This window comes from Streptopelia decaocto (genome assembly GCF_964273445.1).
Source record: "Streptopelia decaocto genome assembly, chromosome: 2".
Taxonomy (NCBI): Eukaryota; Metazoa; Chordata; class Aves; order Columbiformes; family Columbidae; genus Streptopelia; species Streptopelia decaocto.
The window spans coordinates 21,290,478-21,309,313 of NC_138655.1; the positions used below are offsets into that span (position 1 = coordinate 21,290,478).

The 18,836-nt window shown below is 35.3% G+C and overlaps 1 protein-coding gene across 29 annotated transcripts in view; it reads right to left on the bottom strand.

Moving 5' to 3' along the window:
* The window catches only part of RIMS2 (regulating synaptic membrane exocytosis 2), a gene marked incomplete at its 5' end in the record, with an annotated part of 471,635 nt that overhangs the window by 92,914 nt on the left and 359,885 nt on the right, over positions 1 to 18,836 (bottom strand). For 4 of the 29 annotated variants that reach the window (XM_082045216.1, XM_082045205.1, XM_082045229.1 and 1 more), the window contains 2 exons: positions 4,331 to 4,366; positions 14,824 to 14,856. The exons of 22 other annotated variants lie outside the window; for them this stretch is intronic. In XM_082045216.1, coding sequence (XP_081901342.1) covers positions 4,331 to 4,366; positions 14,824 to 14,856 — 69 coding nt within the window. The remainder of the gene's footprint in view (positions 1 to 4,330; positions 4,367 to 14,823; positions 14,857 to 18,836) is intronic. 3 more of the 29 variants (XM_082045230.1, XM_082045232.1, XM_082045231.1) reach the window with 3 other exon arrangements.

Sequence of the window (18,836 nt, forward strand, 5' to 3'; positions counted from 1 at the left end):
GTATTACATTCTAATGACACACAGCTTCAAGAATGATTTCAGGTTTCACTCTCCTTGGACCAAATGCATGATTAGTCTCAGTTAGGGATGAGTTCTTACTATATGACTGCAGGCTGGTTTCAGCTAACTGGTAATGTAACAACACAATTTACTATGTAAAATAATGAGGAATTAAGTGCCTAAGCTGAGGTGGAAGAGTGAAAAATAGAAAAATGAGAGGAAGACAACAGCCCAGAATTAAAAAAAAAAAAAAAAAAATCTTAAAATAAATCTTAAAACAAAATATTATTAACTATTATACACACACAGGCTTGACTCTCTTCCACTTTTACATGGCATAAGCCAAGAATAGCTCATTATCCACTGAATGCTAAAAAGCACTCATTTTGACTGATATTTGTCTTAAACATTCCATAACTTTAACACAAAATTTGTATAGGATAAAAATTTTAGAATCCCACTAGTCATAAATGAAAGTTTCTGTATATTATACATATGAACAATCTGGACTTTTATTTATGGAACTGAGAATGAGATAATAGATTTCAGTATAGTGTATAAATCTGATTTAAACTGTAAACCTCAGCTCTAAGTCATAATCTAAGAGTAAAGCAATGCTTTGCACGGGGCCTCTTCAGGTCCCCTGAGCTTTGCGTTTTCTTTCTTGACAACAGTAATGGTGGCAGTGCATACAAGGAGACCTGCCTGCTAAATCTTGCAGCACTTTGGGGGAAATCTAGAAGGAAGAGGGTGAAAGGAAGAGGGAAGGCAATAAGGCTAAACTGTACTGTTATCTATAAACCCTCTGGCTTCTGATTTTTGTTTTTGAACTTTCAATTTTTTCTCCCTACAAACAACATGAATAAAAAACCTTCATAAAAACTTTTAAGAAAAATGAAAATAAACAAAAATGAATGAAAAAGGAAAAGCAATGTTTTATAGGGAGAAATAAAATGAAGAAAGAAAAAGCAGATGAAAATTCCTAAAATAATATATAGTGTTTCCTGTCACAATTGTCCTCAACCATTACAGGCCCCAAAGCAACACTTGCTAATGTATCTTTAAGATGAAGTAATTTTTTTAAGGATCTAGTTAAAAGCTCTAAAGATACATTTTCTCTCTTGCAAACAAAAACTTTAAACTGGAAAATATTTTTCTTTTTTCAATGACAGAAGTAATAGATAATTAGTTTTGAAGTAAAATACTCTAACTTTTGCTTAAAGAAAGAAATCATCTTTTTGCTGAAATCATAACATTCTGCAAATCCACTTGTCATTCTTCCATAATGTAACAAAGGAGATGTTTTTCACCTAGAGGGAAATTCTGTCTGTTTTTCTTATGAAGTGTTTTTAAGAAAACATCACACACATTCTGCCAAATTTCAGGAAATTACAATAAGCGATGAAACAACACCTCTTGAGCATAAATTAGAAATTTCACAATTACTTGTGAAAATATTCATTCTTATCTATGATCATCTGGCAAAGTCAAATTTAGGTTGACAATTGCTCATGGTCTACAAAGCCAACCACTCCGAAATATGCAGTTGAAAGGGAAGTATAACTCAAAATCCCTCAGTGTGAGTCCTCTGCAGCAAAATAAGCAAAACTGGTGGCATATTTTGGTCTTGGAGAAAAACAAGTTCACAAAATTTAGGAAAAAAATTCAGTTCCCATAAAAGCTTATGTAACTGTAAGTAAATGTAAGTGAATGTAACTTGCTATGTATTTTTGCAACTGCCTTCAACAGGTAAGTTAATTCAGTTACATGCAAAAAGAGGGAATCCTGAGGGCAATGGGAAATTCATAGTGCAGAAGATCAGTTTTGTTTGTACTATGCATGGAGCTGACATGCAGAAAAAGTGTGCAGGGTGACCGGCTGCTGCAGGCTGATCTCGATGTAACTAAAGCGAGACGCAGCTGTAATCTGGATGGGAGTAGGAAAGGTGGTGAGAGTGTCACAGCACTTGCCGTTCATGGGGTCAGAGTGCTTGCATGTCACACTAAGTGGCAGAAATGCAGGGCTATCATAATCATTTCTGCTGGCAAATCTACACTTAGCTGAAACCTATGTGAGGATGGTTAGCAGAAGCAGAAGGTACTTCCAGAGAGTTCAGTGACTGAGTTAGGAAGCTTCAGCTCCTAACAAGATTTTGGTAAGCAAGGCTGAACATCAGTCCTATAATAAGGACTCCATTGTAATCAGGAGTTGTATATAGAGTGTGTGTAGACAAATCAGAACTAACCTCAATCTAACTATTAGTTATCAATAGTGCTGAAAATATAGGAGCATAAGCTTTTGCAACAGTAGAACAAGGCTGACTGAGCCTCTGTGTTACTCAAGTCCTTAGCTACAGCCCAGAACAAAACATTTTCAGGACTATAGAGACTGACACTAGAAAAATTAAAGCTACTTCTGCTATACTTTCATGTACTGCCATGATGTACCAAAGAGTACACAACCAAATTTGGGCCAGGCAAAAGTGAGTTCATTTGTATATTTCTGCCTTAACTTCCTTCCAGAATTTAACTTCTAGATAGTAGCTGTGCCTCCAACAGAAATATCCAATGACACAGTCAAATTTCAGCCATAGGAACACAAAAATTATGAATGACTGATGGAAGACAAAGTCTGGTTTTACTCACCAAATTCAACTGTAATCATTATGCTGTAGGCAACATTTTGGAGCTTTGCTTATTTTGAACAACTCTCTAATGTTTTAAAACCCATGGCCCAAAGGTTAGCTCAGTGGGGTTTTCATCTGTACAGGGAAATTCCTGACTGACAAAAAGCCAGCTGCCGATTCAATACCAGCCATTCTCCATTATTTGTAGGAGAGAATGTGCTGGAGGAAAGCAGCACAACTACAGTGCAAACACAGTCCTGAAATGCTAGAGTAAAGCACCCAAGTCCTGTGCGCAGCAACCCTGTGTCAGAGCCTAGCACTAATGACTAAAGCAAATTAAGCCTTAGGTCGCATGAATTGTACCTTAACCTTTTTTACCTATGGAAATGTAACTAGTAGACAAGGAAGTGCAAGTAAAACATCAACTATAGCATATTCAGTAATGAAAGAAGAGAAAATGTCTCAAGACACAGACAAAAAGGGTGCCTTGAGGCTGCAGGAGCAAATCAGAAGAGCAAAAGAGCCCAGATGCCATGAACAGGAATGAATAAGCAGAAGTGCCACCAGGAAATCAAGCAACCTATAGAGACCAAAACCCAGTAACAATTGGCAGGTGAGCCTTTCTTCAGAGACATCCAGCTCGAGCTGTAACTACTATTGCATATTATACATAGTAGAAAAAGGAACTCTGATTCTTTTTTTAAAGCAGAACCTAGGTGCGAGGCCTGTTGAGGTGGCATCTGCATAATTCCTGCTGTGGTCTAGGTGGGGGCTGTATAATTCCTACAGCAGGACTCAGGGCAGGTTCCAGCTTTGAGTGCAAACTGTTATTTTCATGTTTTAATTTGAAATGAGATAAGATTTAGCTACTTCACCTTTAAAGCTTTCCTCATAACTGAAAACTAAACATCTGCTTCATGCTATTTTAAGGGGCTGTAATCAGTGGAGGTAAGCAGTCATTCAGTTCAGTCTGGAGCTAATGACTGCTATTTGCTCCTCAGGTCAAATATTGGTTACTCTCTCAGGTAAGACTCTAAGGCTGATAGCCTGTGGTTCACACCAGAGGAAAGAGGTACCACAAAATGGCCTTATCTGGCTCAGCCTAAGCAAACCCACCTATTTAAAAAATAAAACTGAAACCACCTGGGAGCTGTGGTTTTCTTCATTCTTTCATTGTCTTTTCCAGTGGGAATTATAAAATTATCCTGGGTACTATACATGCTGGTGATGGCGATGTGTTTGGAGAAGGAATTGGCTGTACAGTTGGGCTTCTGGGGCACAGAGAGAGTAAAAGGGAAATCTGGGGTATGGAAGTAGCATGGAGTTTCTCTTAAAATATTTGGATCGGTTTAGTTTTGGATAGGCATGAACAAGAGAGATACAACATTTTGGAGGCACAGCCGCACAGCCATGGAGGAAAACTAATGATGAGGGGACTACAGAATCACTAATATTTTAGAAGTCAGAAACCTGTAATAGAGATGAAAAAGACAGTGTGCTGGTGGGAACACTCTGTGCCTGAAGTGGGGAGGGCAGAAGGTTTATGAGAGCGTGATTCTGGTTTCTTTCTTCCATTTCCTAGTGTCTATTTTGAAATTGCCAAAATATATTAAAATGGTTATCCAACTCTATGGCACACATTTGCTTAAAAATCAAAGAACTTAAGGGCAAAAACATGAAAATATTTTTAATAAGTCACCCTACCTGCATCCCCATTCTCTGGATCTGCTTTCTTTTCTTCTATAAACAAATGAAAGCAATATGTAAAACAAAAAGAGGGGGAGAGAGAAAATGCAGAAATAATAATAAAAGTAATATAAATCATGCATTAAGAAGGAAAAAAGAATAAAATCCAAAAAAATAATTTAAATTTATGAGTTTAGTCAACCAACCAAGTATGGTGCTCTACATCCAGAGGCATAGTCACTGCATGCTGGTGTATACATTTGTGCGCTCTTATGAAAGACTTATTAGAGGGAACCCATCGGGTACTTCGTGCACTTCCAGAATCATTAACACACTCAACACAAAACAGAGCAAAGCAGGTGTCAGACATAGTTACTTTACAGTTTCCTTTAATAGGATGACATAAAAGTAAAAAATTTGCTTGTGCTGTATGTTTTATGCAGTGCACACACAATATGCAGTCTAATGGTTCAAGCATAGAAATAGAATGTGTCAGAATGGTTTCCAATAATTACTTTAAATCTTCATTGGTTTAATATATTCTCATAGCTTCTAGAGGTTAAAAGCTTTAATGATGATATTACGGTAGCTTGTCTTAGAGTTAAAAAATGATGAAGAACAAAAGACACTAACAGCAATACTCAGAACCCAGTTCATGCACATAAATCCAGCTAACTGATGCCAACAAATATTCTGAATGCATATCAAAGGTTGTAAATGGCTCGGGGCATTTCTCTGTCATAAAGAAATGAAAATACATTGGATCCCTATCAAATAGTTTGGCAGCCCATAAATACTGCACTCCGAAATCCAAGTTTGGTAATTAATGTGAAAGAATTTTAAGTCAAATGAAATTTACTTTAATTAGAAATACATTAACTTTTAAACAGACTCTCTGTTTCTTTTCTTACTCTAAGCCAAAATGATATTAAATTCAATTAAAACAATCCCATGAATATGGAGCAACAACCCACAAGCTACAAACCCAAAATAGCATGTATTATAAGAATCAAATACTTTTTCCAGAATTTTTGGTTATTGAGGGTTGTTCACAAAATTATGATCTACTTTACAGAACACAGACTGAAGAGGGAAACAGAGCTGTTATATTTTAAGGAAATACCATTTTGTAGATGGGTATCAAAAAAGAGGATGAAGTGATACTCAAAGAGAAATCATATTGGGGCAAGGTGGGAGTGTAAGAAAGAAAAATATGCTCCCGCAGAGAGCATAAATAATGTACCACACTTTGATAGGATCTGGCATCCCATCATCCCATCCTTTATGGGATCAAAGTTGTTCTTCCGCTGGCAACTCCTAGTGGAACTGTTAGGCAAATTAATGGGAAACAGATATGGCAAGTCATAAGCTTATGCTTTTGAAAAGGAGTAGATACCAAATGGGTTCTTGAAACCTCTCTTATTCCCTGACCTTTCCTGCCCCATCCTGTACATCTTATAATTAAGGTCTTTTGCATTCTTCTGCTTTCGGCTTTAGGTATCTCGGCCTATTTTATCTGTGTGGGTTGTGGATATTGCTAGGAAAATAGTAAAAAGAGAGAGATAGTCATGTTTGCTTTTCAAGCTTTTTTTTGTTGTTGTTTTTTGAATTGTAGTCACCAACACTACTGTATTCTATTGCCTCACTACTTTCTAAGGCAGAAAGCAATTTGATAGCAATACCACTGCTCCAACATAATGCAAAATACATGAAAGTGAAGTAAGTTATTAAAATACCCTTGAGTTTGAGCTCAAATAGAATGATGACATTTCTAAGTTATTTCATACACATGATGAAAAGAAATCTTTACTTTGTCTGCAATATCATCTTAATACAGAAATCTAAGACTATATGGGATAATTCCTTTTGTTAGATGCCTAGAAGTCCATCCATCCATATGTCTGGAAGTCTTTCAACCATGAGTCTTTAAATAATGAGATTGTCAAAGTAAGCGAAACTTGAAACCTGTTTGACTTTCACTTGTTCTTGCTCCATATTTAAAAAGTATATTGAAAAAGAATGCAAAGTTGACTTATAAAAAAAAGAATACCATAGTATTAACAAGCATAAAATTCAATTACTTTTTTGAATTTTAAAAGTGTAATCGAAATGCTGTGACATTTATTACAAATCTCTACAGTGAACAATTCCTTTAGATTTTTACAAGAAAGGTCCACACAGTGGATCCTATTCTCCAAACTGAGGTTTCTGTTGTATTGTGAAGAGCTGTCTGAAGAAGTACAAGAATGAACAGAAGATTGAAGTGAGAAGGATCTTACTTGGGTGGGAACCAGCAGAACTGAACAATATTGGTATTGTCCATTGACCAAATAAAACATTGCTGTTATAACTTCTCAACAGCAAAGATCTTCACAGCAGCTATGGGCCTAGTCATTGCCTCTTAAAAGAATTCAGAGCAGGTTCAGAATACTGATACTAAAGCAATTAATGCTTTTGGTTTCCCCAATTATGAGGTGCTCAAATCAAAAAAAGGTATATAGAGTCTTAATGTATTGAAAATGCTGAAAACCAATAAATTACCATGAGATCATTCTAAAATGTCTCAAACTGAATAATAAAAAATGACAGTCACCAGTCATTCCTAAAAATCTTCATGTATTTCTGTTTACATGATTTCTTCAATAACATCACATTAGTCAATATTTTTTGGCATCACTTGAAATAACCTTGGTTTACAAAGTGAAAAGCATATACTGTATCCTGTGTGTAATTACATCAATTTAAGAACTAAAGTTTTTCAGAAGTAAACAAGGTGGAGGAAAAAAACAGGTGCTTTCATGAAGGAGACATTTCTGTATACTATAGAAAATAACAATGTTTTCAGCTTAATCAGAATATAGATATTGATGAAATACAGAGATGAACTATATGGTTTGAGAGACTGAAATGATGAAAGATCTTCTCTCAAAACCTTCTTCCACCATCACAGTTGAAATTGCTATTATAATGACCACTGACATTTCATAAAATAGTAGACACAGCTATGTTCCCCTGGTCCTGTAAGGGTCTATTCTTTCCAACAGGTACTAATATATATAATAGGTATCTAAAAATCTAACATTATCTGGAAGATAAAATGAACACAAAAGAATTCTGATCGAGAGACTCATACAAGAGCGGACTTAGCAAGAACTAAAACTGATTTTAAATGGCTTTGATATTTTATTGGAAATGCCTTAAGTCAATGAGGTCTGCTGTTCTGATGGGAACCTGGAGGTGCCATGGCCAAAGCACCCCAGCAGGCTTCACCCACCTCGCCCCAAAAGTCCTATAGAGCAGGGACCCCATGTACCTTGCAGCAGAACACGACCATCTCTGTACATGTCCAAATAGAGTAACAGTTCCACAGAAGAAGCAGGATAGGAGACTTTTTCCTAGCCATGGATACTGAAGGCAGTGTTGAAAAATTGCTCAAAACTTGCTGGCTTCCTTGGGAAAATAATGGGAATCTTGACTCTGCATCCCTAAATTTATAACTGCGAGGTGCTGGGCTTAATAGTCTTCCTCCCAGGGTTTCTCCCTTCTCTCACAGCTGACTGCCCCAAAGTTGAGCTTAGAGCCTGCTTCTAGGGACATAGTTTAGTGCTAGACTTACGTTAGGTTACAGTTGGACTCAGTGATTCTGAGGGTCTCTTCCAACTGAAATGATTCTATGATTCTATTCTATGATTCTCTCTTGAACTGTCTCTCCTGCAATGAATTTTAGCTGTGCAGGGAGCAGTTCAACAGGTTGGCTCAGGATAGTACTTCCACCTGAAAAGAGAGATTTTCACCAGAAAAAAGAGATTTGCATCAGCTCAAGCAGAGGCCTAAAATAAACCTGCTTTATTGAAAACTGAATCTGATTTTTCAAAGTTGTGCAAATTATTAACTAACATTTTATGTTAAAAATCAAATGTATATATAGGACCCTAACATTTGGTAGCCAAATTTCTTACTAAAGATTTCTCTGGAAGTGCTATTTATGAGAATACAGGAAAGCCAATTTTATACTGAAAAAAAAAAATCCTTAAAACAATATTCTTATCAAAACAGGCAAAGGAAACAAGATTGTCTTGTAAAAGCAAAATCTAAGTTATTTGCTTTGAACATCAGAAGTTGTCAGTTAAAGGTCTTGCACTCAAAGGATGCCACTTCCTCCTGTTTCCAGAGCCCTCCAATTCCAATTCTACCTCTAAGAAATTACTTCTAAGTTTTGTCATTCTGGCTGTCTACAATGTGAAAAATTTAACTGTCTAACTGCTACAGGTCAAGCAAAATATCAGGTGATGTGTGATATAAATGGTTGCTGAACTCTGCTCCAGGACTTTATGTCCAATATGTGGCAAATATAAAAAAATTATTGTTGCAGTATCAAGGCCTTTCCAAGAAGTCTGTGATCCAAGTCACAATCTGAATGAAAATAGTATGGCTGACACCTACAGAAATGTGGAACAAGAAAAAAAATAATAGGTTGTTTAAATTTCTTTTTATTACTGTTTAAATGAGATTGAATTGTCAATGACTGTCCATAAAAGGGATTGCTAGAATGAAGACAATTTCAGTTAGCCAGCTTCCTAGTGGGGGAGCATGCTTTGCATTCCTGTTTTCTATTTGAGAATTGCTTCATGGGTTTGTTGTTTTTTTTCTTCTTGGCTTCAAATTTAACACACTAAACAATGCCTGAAACCCGGGGGACATTTCTCAGCAATTAAACAAAATTTTATCACAATGCTTAAACCATGTTAACAATGTTACTTCGGATTATTTGCAGAATACGTGGCACTACTTAGTAAAAGAATTGAATAAGATGGTGTGGTGATCTAGGCCAGAAAGTTAAACAATCTCTGGAATCACGGGTCACCTCAGGTCTTCATCACTAGGGTTAGATCAGGGCAGCAGGTAAAGCACAAAGGTCTTTTGAAGCATGCTGGCAAGTTCCATTTTGCATGTTTATTAAAGTAATTATTAGGGTGATGACCAGCTTTTTTCTTCTCTTTTATTGGGGTGTGGATACTTTTCCAAAGTGATTTTTGCAGGGTGCTCTGTGGTGTTTGTCCTTGCTGCCTCATACAAATATTTACATATATTTTTGTGGCTTTTGAAAAATACTGAGTGCCAAGATGGAAAAAGAAAGAAGCAGTAAGAGGAATATTACCTAAACCACCCCATTTCACTTCTCCAAAGAGTTCTAGGACATCTTTCCCATACAAATGCTATGCAATAGCATTTTGAAAATACAAAAGAAAAAAATATCTTAGGAGTCAGTGGGTGCTTACATTCTGTCCTCATAAAAATCTGTTCAGACTGGTCATGCTATAAATTCTGCATTGTCTTCACGAAAGCCAGAGCACAGTCTTATTGTAAGGCTCTCCAACATCCTCTTTGCCAAGTGTGCAAGCTCCTCAGAGTCCCACCACTGGTGTACTCCACAGTACAACCACAGAATAATTCACATTCTGACATAGCCACTTGAAAACATGGGCACAAACACTTGATGATAACTATGCCTCTGCATCCAGAAAAGCAAACAGCTGTTACTAGAGATTCTTCAGCCATCCTAAGAATGCAAGACATTTTCAGCAGCATCTTAAGAATGAGAAATATGGTCAAAGATTAAAACAAAAAGAAAAACAATGGTGGTGATTGGTGTGTGCACCTGCATGTACAACTCAGGAGAATTAAAAATTCAACTAGGAAACCTTTACAGATTAAAAAAAAAAAAAAAAGTGACACTAATCTGTCTTTTGCACAATTATGCTCTCATTTGTAATTATATGATCTGACATTTTTACTATTTTTATTTCAGCAGACTGAACATCAACCTTCATTTATGTGGTTCAGTACAGATGGCTATTTCAAGGGTTGGATTTTGAGGCCTTTGGTTTCTGGTTTTAATTCTAATAAAAAATAAAAATAAGGACAAACAGCTTCCCAGCCATCCAATATGATACATCTATTTTCATGCTAAATACATTTAAACTGAATTTTGAATTTACCTATCCCTTAGGCTTTTGTTAACTAAATACAGAGTTAGACATTAAATTTAGTCTCAGTCAGTCCAAGGTATCAGACTTTAAACAGGCCTGTCAAACTAAATATCACAGAAGCCTACAGAGATCCACAAGACATTTAATAATATTCGTGTTAAAATGTTATAAATTCCATCCAGAAATTTATTTTCAACATAAGGAAGACTAAAACAAAACAAACCACCATTCTGGTCTTTAAAGACAAGTATGTAGCTGACTATAGGTGACACACTGTGTGTCACCAACAATAGGCGCATACTGACTATAACAATGAATTAAAAATAGAGGGGTGTCATGTTCTGTTTACAAAGGGTAAGGATATCACAGTAGATTCACTCTTGGAAGGCTTGAAAAACCTCTCATGATGCTGTAAAATAAGAAAAAAATCCAAATAACTGTTCTCTTTGTCTTCTACTGCTGTTGATCTCAAACTCTCTCAGTCATACAAATTTTTTGCCTTTGCTTTCTCCAACAGTTTGCCAGACCTTTCTGCTGTTTGCCCCTCCATTGTCCAGGCCTATGAGCTCTTCCAGTTTGGTCACCTATCTTTAATAGGATTTTTTAGTTTTCGTAGGCTTCATCCCCAGCAATCACATTATTATAAAGAAACACCATTTTCCATAAAAATGATAAAAAAATGTTTCAAAGTCCTTGTCTATTTGAATTTCATTCTCAAAGTTAGCAAAAACTCTAATCAATCCTTCATGTGCTCTTAACAAGAGAGCTTTGCTCCAGATGTTGCAGAAAAGAGCTGTAATGTCTATTTCTCTGTCTTTCATGGCCCTTTAGAAATGGAGCTGTCCCCACTACTCCATTTTCTAACTTCCATCTACCTCCTTAGAAAGCAGCAATGAGTGGGCATTGCTACTCCATCCCTTCTCATCTGGGATAAAACTAGAATTAATTAGCCAGCAGTATTTGTGCTACGTGTACACTGACTACCTTTAAAAGGTTACGATCAGCCTTTCCAAAATTTTGGCAATCAGTTTTTGGGCACAGTTACTTGAGTCAGCTCACATCATGGCCTAGGCTGAAGAATGTTTTCTGTATCTCTTATGTTTGAAGACCACAGTAAGTATTACTTGCAATTGCAAATAGTTTTTGGCACAACAGTAACTGGTTGGGCTGAAACATCTCATTGATGAAAAGAAAGATATCTGCTTCATCAGTCAAGTTCTTTGGCAGGCAGGGGTTTAATTCTATTGCTCATACTGAATACATAGGGAGGTGAACAAGTGTATGTCTCCATGACACTTTTCGCAACACTTAAATCCTAGGAAACATATTAAATGATTTCCAAAATATGATTTTAGAAACGAAATGTGAAAACTTTAAATTGCAAAGCTTCTCCTTCACCCAAGGAAAAATTTATATAAAAATATTATTATTAGCTTTCTGAACTTGCTTTTGTGCACTGGAAATATACAATGTAAGCTTTGTATGCACTCCCATAGGACTGTTCAATTTTTTAAAATCTAGATTTTTTCAGGGAATAAAATGTTCTCATTTTTGCAATTAAATATTATACTGTCCAAAGAGAGGAAATGGCAATATTTTTATTTCAATAATATATTCACATATTTAGATATTTAGCTCTCACAACACGTCTTGGTCTAATAACACCTAAAATCAATAGCTAATCCTTTAATTCACAAGAATGTTTGGTAGCATGCTAAATACTGTGAAAAGCATTTCCTAACAAAGCCTGTAAATGGATAATCCTAGTTCCACACTTTTTAAAGCAAATTCTAGAAGAATAGGAAAACATCTCCTTCTAAAGGTGTGATTTTGCAATGTCACCCTTGCTTTTAGCTGGGCTCAGAGCTGCACCAAGTGCCTTGTACTGAAACGGGTAAGCTATTTTGTCATTGAGGTAGAACATGGAAGACTACCAGTTTTAAATGCACATCTGGAAATATGTTACTATTGTGCTGGTTTTGTTTAAAAAAAAGACCAGCTTCTCTTTTAGTAAATTTTCCTTTCAGCTAAGTTCTTTTAAGTAACTGCACTTTTCTGAATTTCTGCATGTTTTCTCAGACACTGTTCACTCTAGAGCTGATAAGGGTAGCAATGGTATGCAGAAGAGGCCCAGGTTTAGACTTATAGCTATGGCAGCCAAGGTTGCTGATAAATTTCACACATCCTGTAAGTGAGAGAGGTGTATTTAGAAGGAGGGGAGGACAGAACAGGTGACTCAAAATTGACCAACTAAGTATTCCATCCCGTTCACGTCATACACCCTATAAAAGTGGGAGATCACGAGGGTCTTGGTCTCTTCGACCATGGCTGGGATCTGAAGAGGACCCTTCCTGTAGTGCCTGTGATCTGAGGCCTGGTTCCAGACCTGGCATCCCTGAATCCAGTTCCGGTTTGCTGGGAGTCCAGCCCAGGTCCTCCAGGTGCCTGCCCTGCCATAGGAGCCATGCCAGCTCACGGCTCCGCCGCGGGCAACACTGCGCTACCCCGGGAAATTCAAGATTGGTTTTGTATATTCTGTATTGTATTTATTAGTAGCATTAGTAAAGCAGTTCTAACTTTTCCAACTTGCGAGTCTTTCTCCCTTTTCCTCCTATTGCCTTTCCATGGTGGGGAGGGCGGAGGGTTAACAGAGAGCATTTGCCACGGTTTATTGTCACTCTGCAGTAAACAGTTACAACTATGCACAAAAAACCTAATTGCTCCTGAGCTTAAGGGCAATAACAATAACTTTTGCAACTGAACTGCTGATCATGTTTTTGCATGTCTGTGCTATGCAGTTACATTTATCAGTGCCTAATACATTTGTTATTGTTGGTAAGCCAGGGTTTTGCAAAAGTGCATCTGAATTGGAAAGTCTAGAAAAGTTAATAATAAACAGATACTGCTTTCTCATATATATCAAAGAAACATAGGTCATGAAAGGATGTGTTTTTCTGAGATGCTAGATATAATTTTAAGGTTTTGTTTCGTCCAATCCCAGGAGTCTGATGTGTTGATGTGATATTTTGATTCAACATATTGATTCAATCAATAACTTACAAAGGTTCTTGAATAAAAAGGTCCACAAGATTCCTTTTCTGTTATTACGAGCAAATAGGAAATGGATCACCCAAACCTCTAATTCCATTTTTGTAAGGAAAGAGATTCAGAATCATGGCACAGGAACTGGGAATGGATCTTAAGCACAAGTTTACTTAACTCAGTCTTTATACAGCATAATTGATTAATTTCTAAATTGTGATGATTTACGGAAGATGGAATTTAGATCACACCACCAATTGTCTTCTTTATCCATACTCAACTTCTTTTCCCCTGTAATTTAAGTGATTTCTGTCTTGAGATTTGTTTAATATGAAAACCACAGCAAGTAATATCTGCAAAATTCCATAAAGATAACGTCTGGCTCTAGGGGAGTAGTACCAAAGGTAAAACTGAGCTCTGAAGGAGCCAGCCATACCAGCGAAAACAGGAAAAATGACAAAATACCACCCAAGTTTAACAGACTGGTCAATGTACCAAAAAAATGCTTCATATTTGAGAAGATAAACGGCATCCAAGTGGCTTATCTAATTTGTTGGGATAATAGCAGAGGCACAGAAAATTAATGAGAGCTTGAACACAGTAATTGTAAAATTAAAATTTTATAGGTGAATTTAATTAACTTAAATATGGGGAATTTTGTTGTTCTTCTTCTGACATACCACAATGGAACAAATAAGGAAGTGTGAACAGCTACTGCATTTTCAGAGCTAGGATGCCTTACTAGATATAAGTTCTCTGCCAGTAATATAAAGTATTCAATAAAATGGCAGATTAAACTTTGGTATGAAAGATAAAACTACAAGTAATGCACAATACAAAAGAAAAGCCATGATCAATATTTCTAAGTTAGAGTTCCTTCAATGTTTTGACTTCTTGCTCTCTGTTGTTACCATAACCTTATGTTTTCCACTTTTTGGCCTGAGACAATAGCTTTTGATAACTAACAACTTTACTTCTAATCAAAATAGTTTTAATTCAATGAAGATAAGTTTGAAATTCCAGTCCATAAAATGTAACTTACTAAAACTATTCAGTTCTCAAATTATATCCTCCCCAGGGTGAAAAATAAATAGTTATATCAGAGTTTCCATAATTTTTGTAGCAGTTTTCAAATGCAAAGATAAAACAAATTATAGATTGTTTTCATGTGCTAGTTGGAAACTTAATGGCTAACTAACGGATTATGGAGATGGGAAATAAACCCTGATATGATAGAAATCGAATCAGTTTAAAGTCTTAAGGTATAGCACACATGTCATCAGTTAATGCTTTTTGTAGAGTACATAGTTTACAGTTAATAAAAATCACATGAGTATCTCAAATACTTGTAGTTTGCCAATATTTAAATATATTGAGGCAGAAAAGAGTGAAAAGTATGTGAGGTGAGCAGTGACAAAATCTATAGGAAAGGTAAAATGAACCAAAATAACACAGAGAAAAGCAGTAGAAGAGACAGACCTGAGTTTCTTCTCCTTGATGATTCCGCTTCTTCTGTGATCACATCGTGTAAGGGACAGACATAGACAAAGGAGATGGGCGTGAGAGGATGTATTCAGAAGGTTAAAACTGACACTGAGGGAAAGGGCCAAAAATTGTTTTAGAGAGAAGTCTGCAGAGCAGAGTTAGTAAATGTGGAAAAAAATAACACAGACGCCAGAAGGAAAAAAAGCTGAGGAAGAAGTGGTTAAACGACTGTTGTTAAAAAGGAACAGTAAAGACAGGGTTAGTATAGGAGCTGAGGAAATAACCAAAATTATAATTGACAGCAAAGTCAATTCTTGTAATGAAGCTGAAGAAAAAGCTGGATAGTAAAAGGTATGTTAACTAGCATAAACGCATTCATTCATGACTGTCCGACCTTGTGGAACTTTATCTACTTCAACATAAGTATCATTTTACTTCAAAGTACTGAACATTCAGTTTAACATCACCAATGGGAAGTGTATTATTATTTTTTTCAATTATTAAATTGTTGTAATATATGCTGAAGCAAACTTCACATATCCAAAGCAGAAAGCAAAAAGGAAACAGATGGTTTTTTTCAAAAGGATATACAAGCTCAAGAATTTCAGAATCCACATAACACACTCTGGAAAGGACTGCATTATTGTCACACTGTGCCAAAGGTATTACCAAGATCAAAATACAGAATGTGAGAAAAGAGAATGTACAGCTATTAACTCTCATGGTCAATTCAGCAGATACTTTTTCAGAACAAAATGTTACTCTCATCTCACAAAAGTCTAAATTACTGGAAATGCATGCAAGTCAAATGCCAAAGCAACTGTCTCATTACTTACTTTATTACTTCACATTCAAAAACACACTGCCATTTCAGACATGGAGAACATCTGAGGGACAGTGTCATTCTCTGTACTGAAAATCCATTTGTAGCAAAAGAATGGGAGGAATTCATCTTGAAAAGTAATAATAATTACAAAGAACCGTGAAGCGACCATCATTAGCAAAATGAATGCATTCTTCCAAAAATAATCAGAAATATTAATTAAAAATATATCTATAAGCTCTAATTTCACCTTGCAGTTTGTTAATGAGTCAGAAAACATTGCCCTTGATTCATTAACACTGCATACATTCAATTAAGAATTCCAAAAAGGTTCACATACCATAATTTTATCCACATTTTACAGTCAATATCAAGATGCCATTGAAAAATGTGAAATTAGAAATAGCAATATAAATAAATAAATGCAATTAAAGACAACAGTAAATTTCATCTGATAAACACCATGTTCTATAATTAAGCAATTTTTTTCTATAACTGGTAGATTATAATTTTCATCTACTATCAAATGCCAAGACTGTGCCAAAACTTTGTTGTAAACACAAGCAGCTTGTAACATGTATACTTAGAATGCATATTTTCAGCAATTAAGTTTGCTTACAGAATGAACACGTGAGTGCTGAATATGAGATGCAATTCAAAAGAAAAACAGCTAATGTTTTTGAAAAAGGATGTTCTCATATGTTAAAAAAAATAAAGAAATAATGGCATATAAATATATTTTTATTTGGGCAAGTACAATGAATCCATAGATTGGAATAAGTGAATACAAAGATCTACTTCACCTTGATGTATTATAGCTTGTATTAATATAGTCTAGATATAATTGTTATAACTGTTAAATAAATCAATCATTATTATCACCACCAAAACCCTAGCTGAAGTACTTGAAAATTTCTGAAAATGTTTTGTATTATATATCTATAGCCCTGAAGCAAGCACTCCTACCATGTCAAAAACAGTCATGCAAAGGTCTTTATCCTTATATAGGTCAAAAAGTATTTTTACTGTCCATAAGAATGCATAACTTTAAGACATATACTGCATTAAGATACTTCTGAAGAAATTTTCAAAGGATGGGTGGAATAATATTATTTCCAAATTCTGAATTGCCTGCTATGGTAATGAAAGGCATTCCAGTACTATCAGTGAGGCTCAGCACAGACACAACTGATTACCAGGGAAGCTCCCTTTGAAGCTTTTAGAACCAACTGGTCACTATTTGGCTGCATATCAGTCACATATACCAATATTTTTAAAAAATTATGTTTTTAAAAGTCCTCATGCAAAGTACGTGTTATGTAAAAATATATTTACACATCAAAGTGTCAAACAAAAAAGTTTTTAATTATGAAGAATAATTCCAATAGAAGCCACAGAGGAAAATAAAAGATAATAGGTATCTTCTCACTCTGGTTATATCTGTTCAGCTGATACCTCATCTCTTGAGATACATGGCTTGTAATATTTTTGCATTAATTGTTGCAAATATTAATGAATTTGTAGTATTTCTGCAATGGTAATGCACTAACTTCTTTCAGTTACTGATGATAAGAAGGAAGTACTAATAGACCGATTAATTTAGACACAATAGCACTTATGTGAACCAATCTCCTCCTGATTATGCCATAAATCCCAAACAATAGTTTGAGAATTCTCTGGCTTTGTAGCTTGTAATCCACTAAAACAGATCTTTGTTGACAGAAATATATTAAAATCCCAGAACAAAATCATGGAATAAAATTCTATTAAATTTACATCACATCAACAGGCATTCTTCATTTGCATAGTCATTGCTTTGTTGTGGAACTAGAATTTATTTGGATCAATTGTTCATTTTGACGCAGGAAAGTGGTATGTATGAGGGTACTATATACAGATTTAGAAACAAATTATACTCTCAATTAATAAACTTATAAAGTAAATGAAAACCAGATAGTGTACTGCAAGTCTGAATAAAACATAACAAGTACCATCTATTTTATCATGCTTTGATGCAGAATTTTTCTTATAAGCAATGTCACTCATTAAAGAGAACTGTTTAGGAACTTAGTGTTCAAAAAACACGCTTAAAACTTTACACATCGAACATGCTCATCTGAAATTCTAAAAGTAGCATACGACAAAGAGATGTGAGTTAATTACTCTTTTTTTTTTTTTCCCTTGAGGTTTTTTCATACCTGCTCTCAGAAATTTCTGTGACTTCTAGATTTCAAAAACCTTATTTCTGTATACTGTTCACAAAATAAGATGTGCAATAGCACAATCAAATAAGCATAATCTTAAAACATGGAGGAAACTTTAAGATAGAAATGTTTCATGGAGTCAGTATGTTTCATAACTCTGTGTCATTAGTCTGGATGTGACTAAACCTGAAGAATGACATAATACCTCTAACCCTCAGGAGAGAGATTCCCTGGCAACACTCGAACTCTGCAGAGCTAAGGATACAGATAAAAGAGGAAGAGTATATAGCAAAACAGTTAAGAGCAGAAATATTTGTTAAAAGAAGATTTAGAGTGAAAGGCTGACTATGCTGGGGTGTGAATAAAATCAGTTTTCCTTAATCTTCTTTAACAGCATTAAGCCACATCATCCGGTTACCCTTCCTGCTGATACAGAGCCCATTCCACATTTCTCTTTTTTTGAATGAGGTAATTCTCTACTAGTTAAAGGTGAGTTCTTTTTCTTGAAGTGTAAATCCATACACACAAAATCACAGCTGTATACTGAACAGATGCTGACATTTTTCCTCAAAAATATAAGCAGAAAACTAACTAGGACAAATAAAATACAGGAAAGACAGAAGCAATACATTTAATTTTGCAATTATATAATATATGCTATATATAATATATCCTAACTAAAGACAGTAAGAATATGGAAAATGTGGGTTATTACTACCAAAAGACAAGGATGATAGAGAAGAAGGTAGAAAACAACATACAAGAAATATTAAATATCCTAAGTATCATGAACTCTATAAATCAAATGAAATCATGTGGACTGCATTACTTTTCCACAAGTCTCAGGAGAGAAACTGAGAAATTGAGAGAGAGCTTTTATGATTTTGTTTCTCTGAGTAAAGCTCACATAATTTTATAATGAAATAAAGATATTAATGCACTATAGTTACACACTTGATTTGAAATAGAATAAATCCTGA